Source organism: Podarcis cretensis (genome assembly GCF_951804945.1).
Source record: "Podarcis cretensis genome assembly, chromosome: 7".
NCBI classification, from domain to species: Eukaryota; Metazoa; Chordata; class Lepidosauria; order Squamata; family Lacertidae; genus Podarcis; species Podarcis cretensis.
The window spans coordinates 9,487,433-9,496,492 of NC_137176.1; the positions used below are offsets into that span (position 1 = coordinate 9,487,433).

General features: G+C 45.9%; 1 protein-coding gene across 3 annotated transcripts in view; it reads right to left on the bottom strand.

The window, feature by feature from the left end:
- Positions 1-3,405, bottom strand: part of NFX1 (nuclear transcription factor, X-box binding 1) — a 37,092-nt gene extending 33,687 nt beyond the window's left edge. The window contains exons 1-2 of one of the 3 annotated variants that reach the window (XM_079983943.1): positions 2,978-3,402; positions 54-1,043 (exon numbers count right to left, since the gene is read on the bottom strand). In XM_079983943.1, the coding sequence (XP_079840069.1) occupies positions 54-1,043; positions 2,978-3,005 (1,018 nt within the window). In that variant the 5' untranslated portion in view covers positions 3,006-3,402. Of the gene's footprint in view, positions 1-53; positions 1,044-2,977 lie in introns of all 3 variants that reach the window. The other 2 variants (XM_079983942.1, XM_079983944.1) reach the window with 2 other exon arrangements.
- Positions 3,406-9,060: the final 5,655 nt, after the last annotated feature.

Below are 9,060 nucleotides of genomic sequence, written 5' to 3' on the forward strand. Positions count from 1 at the left end.
GCACACAACTGGGCTTTCAGGTCCTCAAATGGATTAAGAATGGAGAAATTTACCTGTATGAGTTTCTTTGCTCTTTGGTGCATCATTTTGCTTTTTCCAGCGCCTACTTTTATATCCATCTTGAAGGACAGATTTTCTCCCATCACGTGTACCTGATTCCTGTACTGGCTGTGCCTGTGCCACACTCACTAAGTTTGAACCCCTTTCACGCAGCACAGATTCTCTCTTCTCACTGGTGCGTTCTTTGGGAGGATGCGGAAGGGACGCATTCTTAACATGTTTTACATGTTTGCTCCTAGATGTATCTTGCCTTTTGCCAGTCTCTTTATTCCACATAGGCTCCCTAAAATATCTGTTTGCAAAGGGGTACTTTCTCCGTGCAATGCTATTGTCAGAAAAGCCATCAGATATTGCTTTTCCAAGTGATGCGTCAGAAGAGTCTGACTGTGTAAGATCTATTGCTGGTATATTTTCAAAGGGCTTGTCCTTCCACTTAGAAACTAATCTTTTATCCCTTTCAGGAGGATGTTTCTCCTTTTCCTTCAACCCTCTTCCACGTGAATGCATCAAATATGTCTTCTTTGGCTTTGCTCCTCTATTATCTGCAGTAGCAGCCTCCTTTTCACTGTCTGAAGAAAAATCACTGTATTCTCTTGGATTCATCCTTCGTCCTGGAATCAATCTGCTATCTAAACATTGAGGATCTTCTGAATTCCCTGCATTTGTCTGCTTTGCCTGATTTTTGCCATGTGTTCTTTCATTCCTTGATCTCAACCATCGCTGACTCTGTAAGTTGCGGCCCTTTGTTTTACCCATACTGTTGAACAATGAAGAATCTGGTTGGCTTCTATGCTGACTCTCTAGACTATAAAAAGTATGCTGATCTACAGGAGAATTTTCATATTTACTGTGTCTAGGGTGAGCAGAAGGTGGTATAGCATTTCTGTCCCGATTTGATTCCAATCTGGATTGACTGTTCCAGTTCAGACTGAAAGTTTGCCTGTCTCTTGGAATGAAGTCAGTTGCATCTGGATTTAACACACCTAGGAAAAAGGAATATATATTGAAAAAAAGCATTTTGCTGTTCAGCAAAACCAAGAATGAACTAACTGGCCAAGTGATGTCAAAATACTGTAGCCTCTTTTGGGTACCTTTCAGGTTTTGGGGGAGAAATTTCTGGGAAACAATGAAGGACACACTGCCACTTTTTTTTACTCCAAACTACATTTTGTTTCTTTGGTAAAAAGATTAACAGCGCAGGTGGCGCTGTGGGTTAAAGCCTCAGCGCCTAGGGCTTGCTGATCGAAAGGTCGGCGGTTCGAATCCCTGCGGCGGGGTGCGCTCCCGCTGCTCGGTCCCAGCGCCTGCCAACCTAGCAGTTCGAAAGCACCTCCGGGTGCAAGTAGATAAATAGGGACCACTTACTGGTGGGAAGGTAAACGGCGGCTCTGGCTCTGGCTCTGGCCAGAGCAGCGATGTCACGCTGGCCACGTGACCCGGAAGTGTCTCCGGACAGCGCTGGCCCCTGGCCTCTTAAGTGAGATGGGCGCACAACCCCAGAGTCTGTCAAGACTGGCCCGTACGGGCAGGGGTACCTTTACCTTTACCTTTACATTTTGTTTCTTTGGTAAAAAGATTAAGACCACAGTACTACATTTATCACAATTAACTGATTGATTGCAGTATTAAGCCAAAGCCAAATAACTACAAGCACTGAGGTATATGTGCATTTCTCATGCAGTATACCATTATGACATTCTATATATTGTCAGAGTATTTTATATGAATCGCCCTGAGACCCCCAGGTACAGGGCAGTATATAATTCAATAAATAATAATAATAATTTATCAGCTACATTTTATAAGCAAATATCCTTTGGTGTGCATGACCTATACTGCTTGTTGTGCAGCAACCAAGAGTCTCAACCCACATCTTGCTGTTACTATTACAGATAAGAACAATAAAAAAAATTCAGCAGCTCATCTCCGTACCCTACTCAGGAAATAACATTTTGCAAACAAATTACGTTCTATAAGATGCCTATTTCAAATAACCTTACCGTAAAGGTCAACTACAAAAGTGGACGGCGGGGGGGGGAGGGTAGAAGGGGGAGAGAGAAAAACGACTCTCGCAACAGCCCTTGCACAAAAACAAACAAACACTTCTGCTAAAATTAAATTCTACCGCTGCCCCCCGCCCCAAACTGCATCCCGCAGAACATACTGGCAATCAATGTCTCAGTGCTGCATTGCAACCACGGACAATATTTTCGGCTTCATGGTATTTCGGGATGATCTGGCCCCCCCGCATGGGGCATTTCAACGGAGCCCTTTCCCGAGCTCCGGCGTTTCCCTGCTCCCTCCTGCACCGAGGGGCCCCTGCAGCTGTGTGGATGCTCCTTTCCGCGCTTTTTGCATGAGCGTCACGACATCTGTTGATGCGAGATGCACTGCAGCAGCAGCGGCGGCGGCGGCGGCGGCGGCGAAAGCTGAGGAATGAGGACCGCCACCACCACCACCATGCAACATTGCAGACTTCTTCCAGGCTCGCGCTTGGGAATCACGAATGGTGCGCCCTCCCCTCCAAGCTGCGCCCGGCGTACAAGTAGCGAGAGCAGCGCGTTTATGCAACCGATGCTACTGCCGCCTGTATAACCCCCCCCTTCCCACGGCCCGCACACACTCCTCCCCGGTTGCACTCACGGAAGCAAGGCGAAAACTCGCCCTTCCGACCTTTCCCGTCCGAGGCCTGGTGCCCGGCGGAGGGGTTAACCCGGGTGGAGGCGAGGAGTTCCCCTCAGGAGCGGGAAGCGAGGCGGCGCCTTGGCCCCCCCTTTCCCCACCCCTCCGGCCTCCCAAGTCGAGTCCTGTCACACACGAGGCTCGCATTTTTTCATTCCCACCACCACCACCAACCATCCAGGCCCGGCGGCGGCTTCGGCCTCCCGCCCGCCCGCCCGCTATAGCCATTCCTTACCTGAGCTTGGCAACGCCGCCTCCGCCATGCCGCCCGCGCCACGCCGGCCAAAGCAGCCGGCCAAGCCGCCTCACACACAACTCCGCGCTCTCCCTTCCGCGACGCTGCCCCGAGGAGCTCCCGCTTTGCCCCGCTGTGGAAGAAGGCGCGCAGGCGCCGCGCTCCGACCGACCGACCGACCGCCCACTGCCTCAGCCTGGCGCCGCCCCACAGGCGATGGCGCCCCCTTCTTCTTCTTCTTCCTCCTCCTCTTCCCACAACTGCCTGATGCAGGCCGGCCCAGGCGGGAGGAGGCCGCGTCGGGACATTGCTGACGAGAACGCGCAGGCCCTGCTGAGGCTCCCTCGCCCAAAATCCAAGTCGACTGCCGACTTTTCCTCCCTGAATATTACCCACGTAGAAACAATACGAATCAATAATAGGCACCAGCAGTGCTTTTTTTCCCCTGAGGGGACGCATACCCCTAAACATTTTGTGACTCTTTAAGTTTGGCCTCACTGAGGGGCAGTGTTTCAATATGAGTATGAAAATGAGAGTATCCTTTTAAAAAAAAAAGAAAAAAAGCACTGGGCACCAGTATATATTTAACATAGTCTCCCTCAGAAAAGAGACGGGGAAAATGGAGAGGGAGCATTTCAGTGCAATGATGGTTGCTCCTCAGGAGAATTTATAATCCCTCCTTCGTCTTTGAGGTTGGGACAACCAAAATATATTATGCTCTTAAAAACACACACACACACACGTTCTTTTAAGTAGCTGGTATTCAGGTCCGAAAGCAAACAAAAGTCATGGCGGTTGTCATTTCTTGCCTGCCTTTCATTAAAAAAAAAGTTCCCCGAGTCATATGAAAACACAACACAGAACATGCAAGAATCCTCCAAAACAATAATTCCATACAACACATTACAGGATAGTAAGATCAGGTGTTTGGTTTTTAAAGGTCAAGGTAAAGCTGTATGTCTCCACCCAGTGCTTTTTTTCTGGGGGGACGCAGGGGTATGCATACCCCTAAACATTTTGTGAATTTGTCCATTTGCTGTCTTTATGTTTCCCAATTTGAACTATAAAATGGTGATTTTCTTGAGTCAAAATGAGAGTACCCCTAAACATTTTTTTTAGAAAAAAGCACTGTCTTCATCAATCAACAAGCTGCAATCACACGGTGCCAAAGACACTTTCGAAAATTATTTCTTTATTAAATTTGTCAGTCGCTTTATCTTGCCCAGGATAACCCAAAGTGATCTACAGCCAAGCAAACAGACAACAAACCCCACACAGATATATTAAAAGGAAGAGGAAAGAGAAAATACACATTAAAAATATCCCACCCACTTCTAAAAAGCCACTGAGAGTTAAAAGGCCAAAGGCCTGGTTACAGAGGAAAGTTTTTGCCTGGCTTTCCCCTCCCCTTATTATTTATTTGTTTTATTTTGTAATTTCATCTTGAGTATATTGGAGAGGAGGCTGTTCAGCTTTTATTGTGCCATTCGTCCTAAGGACAAAAGGTTTAATGTCAGCTATGTCTGAGTGAAGGTGGAATGTATTTTTAATGCCAGGACCGTTACGATTTATATGTTGTATCAATTCTGCCCCTTCCGCTCCTTACTACCTGCATGACCAGCAAAAATTTAATCAGTAAAGCTTCTCTTGGAAATGGAAGATGTGTCACCTGGTGGACATTTTATTTTCATGCAGCTGTCCACAGCATTTAGCCCTATGATTCAGGAGTCTTAGATATGTTGAAGTAATGAGAAAGAGTATTATCTCTCAACCTGTACAAATTTGGATTCAGTATCTGGCTCCCCAGTTGTCATATCACACCAACAACTTAAGACTGCAGTCACATACTCACTTGCCTGGGAGTAAGCTCCACTGATTTCAGTGGGACTTACCGGATACTGTACTTCGAACCATGTCAAATTTAGTGTGGTGTGGACAGTTCCCCTGCACGGGGTCCCGAGTCGAGGGATTGCAAAATAATAATAATAATAATAATAATAATAATAATAATAATAATAAAAGCCTTATATTTATATGGGTACCTACTGAGAATATCCACAAAAAAAGCAACTGTACCAAAAGGAATTATTGTGAAAAGAATAAATATTAGGGGGAACCAAATTTTGCCCTCACTCAGGGCTTCCTATTACCAAAGTCTGTTCAAGTAAAAACCCTTCTTTCTAAAAGCTGCATACTACATTCACCCACACAAAATCTTTTGTTTTGAGTGAAAAATCTGTGGCCTCCCAAATACTAAGGTCTGTGTTTTAATAACAACATATCAGGAGATGTATTCAGCCAAGACAACTTCCGTATTCTGTCTGCAGAATTAGGAGCAGATTGCTGCAAAGATGGCACTAACAGTTTCCCTCGTCCTAATTGTACCAGGATGTCAATACATTTTCACCAGAAGAAGACAATGAAAGCTTACGAGTACGAACAAACTCAAATTGAATCCAGACAAGATGGAGGTCACGACAGTGAAGCAGTCCACAGCAAAGGGCCATTCTCATGTTCCACCATCTGGACCCCTGGCACACAAAGAAGGGCCTCAGATGATGATCGCAGGGTCTGGGTAGATTCATATGGGGAGAGATGGTCCTTGAAATATTGTGGTCCTGAACTGGTTAAGATTTTATAGGTCCAAACCAGCACTTTCAATTGGGCCCAAAAAACTAACTATGCAGTCAGGCCAGCACACAATGTTATATGCTCAAACTGTTTTGCCCCGGTAAGCAACCTATTTGCTGAATTCTACACCAGCTTAAGTTTCCGAAACATCTTCAAAGGCAGCCCTACAGATAACATGTTGCAGGAATCTAACCTGGAGGTTACCAGGGCATAGACAGAAGATGTTAGGCAATCCCTGTCCTGATAGGGATGCAGCCAAAGCTGATGGCACTCAGCACCATTGAAGCAAACTGAGCCTCGGACGACAGCAATGGACCCTGAAGGACCCCCAAGCTTCTTCAGAAGCAGTGTAATCCCATCAAGAGCAGGCAGCTTCCCAGCAATCTGGTCCAGGGAACTACCAACTAACAGTGCCTCTGTCTTGAGCTTGTTTATTGGCTCTCATACCTTATCAACGCAAGACAACAGTCCAGCACATCTGCTGCCACAACTACAGATGCAAAGGAGAAGAGCTGTATCTTCAGCATATTGCTGGCCATGTACTTCAAAACTCTGGATGACCCCACTCAGCGAGTTCAGGTAGATGTTAAACAGCATGGGGGATAATACCAAACCCTGAGGAGCACCACATTGAAGGCTCCACGGGGCCGAAGAATACTCCCCAAGTGTCATCCTCTGGAAATGACCATCCAAGTGGGACCAGAACAACCTCAAAGCAGTGACACCAACTCAGACAGCCACTCCAGAAGGATACAATGGTCGATGGTATTGAAAGTCACTAAGAGGTCGAGGAGAATTAACAAGGACATACAGAAGATCAGGCACCAGAAAAACACTAAATTTATTACGGACTGGAATAAATTCTTTACATATATGGAAAAAAATATAGGAAATATTAAAATTACAGTAGGTATAATATAAAGCCTGAGAGGTATTGATACAGATGGTGAAAACAAACTGCAGAGAAATAAGGTTAAAATAGAGCTCAAACCGTGATGGAGGGAAGTCCTTAATGTAATGTTGTAAATGGATATATGTATGGGTTTATCGGTGTGTTTTGTTTTTTCTTTCTTTTCTTTTTGTTTGTTCGTTTGTTGTTTTTCGTTTTGGTTGGTTGATATGTGTGCGTTGGTTTATATGTGTGAGTTGTTTTGTTTTTCAACTTGTATTGAAAATCAATAAAAATTAAATAAAAATAAATAAATAAATAAATAAAAACAAGGACATACTGTATTTTTCGCCCTATAGGGCACACTGGGCCATAGGACGCATCTCGTTTCTTGGGGGGGAAATGAATAAAAAAAAGTTATTCCCCCCCCCAGCCGTGGGCCGGGGGGGGGGGAAGCCTGAGCTTCCCCTGACCCCAGCCCCCAGAACAGGCTGCTATCCGCAAGCCTTGCGAGCCCAGCGGCAACTCCCCCCGGGCGCGCAAGGCTTGCGGACACCTGCCCAAAGCACAGGGCGTCCTCCGGAGGGTGCCCTGTGCTTCGGGCTGCAGGCTGCTGCCCGCAAGCCTTGCGAGCCCGCGGGAACTCCCGCCGGGCTCGCAAGGCTTGCGGATAGCTTCCTGAAGCCTGGAGAGCGAGAGGGGTCGGTGCGCACCGACGCCTCTCACTCTCCAGGCTTCAGCGAAAGCCTGCATTCGCCCCATAGGACACACACATTTCCCCATTTTTGGAGGGGAAAAAGTGTGTCCTATAGGGCGAAAAATACGGTATTTCCTCGCCTCTCTCCCAACACTGAGCCAGTGTGGTGTAGTGGTTTTATTAATTAAAACAATCATATATTGATACATATTGCTGTGGAACATTAATTCCTGCAGTGAAACCAATAGAGCAGGTTCATCACAACTAAAGTATCATGGCTGTCAGTAAGATTTAATGCGGCTGTACATTATAATTGTTTATTTAAAGCATTTTGTCCCAATCTGTAGATGAACTTACAAAGGGTCACCTCAGAAGTAAGCACCACTGAGTTCACCTGGAGTTATTCCTAGGTGACAGGGAAAACAGGACTGCACCCTTAGTCACACAACTAACTTTATAAAATAATTATAATTTAGCTGGATTGTGGCCTGGCTGTTTAAGAGAGCCTCCTTATTTCATAGGCATAGTAGACTGGCCATGTGAGAAAATCAGCACCTTTTTCATTCAATTAGAGAAGAGTAAGGGAACATAGTACAAAATAACTTTTTTACCCTGTTCCACTGATTAAAAACCCTTCTGTGTGGCAAGAGCTCCACACAGTGGTCACAATGTGTGAGAACTGCTCACCATGCATGATGGGTGTGTGGAATTCATGCAATTATTAGCTCTGTGTATTTTATAGCTTCCACCGTCATTTCTACTGGCTATTAGTATGAAATGGGGCTAAGGGTGAATTCAATTCCAAGAGGATAGCCATTTGTAATGGAAGGAAACAATAAAAAAGGAAGTATTTCAATTCAGCAGAACGGTTTCCCTTAGTACAGTGATAGGGAACCTCTAACCATCAGGCCTGCCAGGCCCTTTCAAATGGTTAACAAAGCCGTTTCTGGCAAAGTCCTCTCAGCTGCCAATCACTTGATGTCATCTGACATCTGTCAGTCATAGGGCTAGACATAAATTTTACATCTCATGTATCTTTCACTTATTCTCTATACAATTCCTCCAAAGAATAAGGGGAAACTGAATGTAAAATATACGGTATTAATATATAAGTAAGATCCATACCTGAGGACGCAGGTGGCGCTGTGGGTTAAAGCCTCAGCGCCTAGGGCTTGCCGATCGAAAGGTCGGCGGTTCGAATCCCTGCGGCGGGGTGCGCTCCCGCTGCTCGGTCCCAGCGCCTGCCAACCTAGCAGTTCGAAAGCACCTCCGGGTGCAAGTAGATAAATAGGGACCGCTTACCAGCGGGAAGGTAAACGGCGTTTCCGTGTGCGGCTCTGGCTCGCCAGAGCAGCGATGTCACGCTGGCCACGTGACCCGGAAGTGTCTCCGGACAGCGCTGGCCCCTGGCCTCTTAAGTGAGAGATGGGCGCACAACCCCAGAGTCTGTCAAGACTGGCCCGTACGGGCAGGGGTACCTTTACCTTTACCTTTAAGATCCATACAATTTTGTACAATATTTTTATTTTGTTCATGTTGGTACCCACTTTTACCCTGTGGGTTTTTTTGTTTTTTGTTTTGCCTCTAGCTCCACCAAATGCAGCCCCCAGAAAGTTGGCAAGGTATGAATCTGGCCATAGGTCTAAAAGAAGCTCACTAACACCTCTTTAGCATATAATGTATTTTTAAGTGAAGTGTGTATCCCTTCCACTTGTCAACATGATGTTTTATTTTGGGAGATGGGTGAGAAATAGACACTGTCTATTTCAAATAACAGGAAGCAAGTAACATCTACCTACATGATGCTGAATGTGGTCTTAAAACAAAGTAATGTCAGTAGTTGCAAGGTATACCCAAATCAAAATT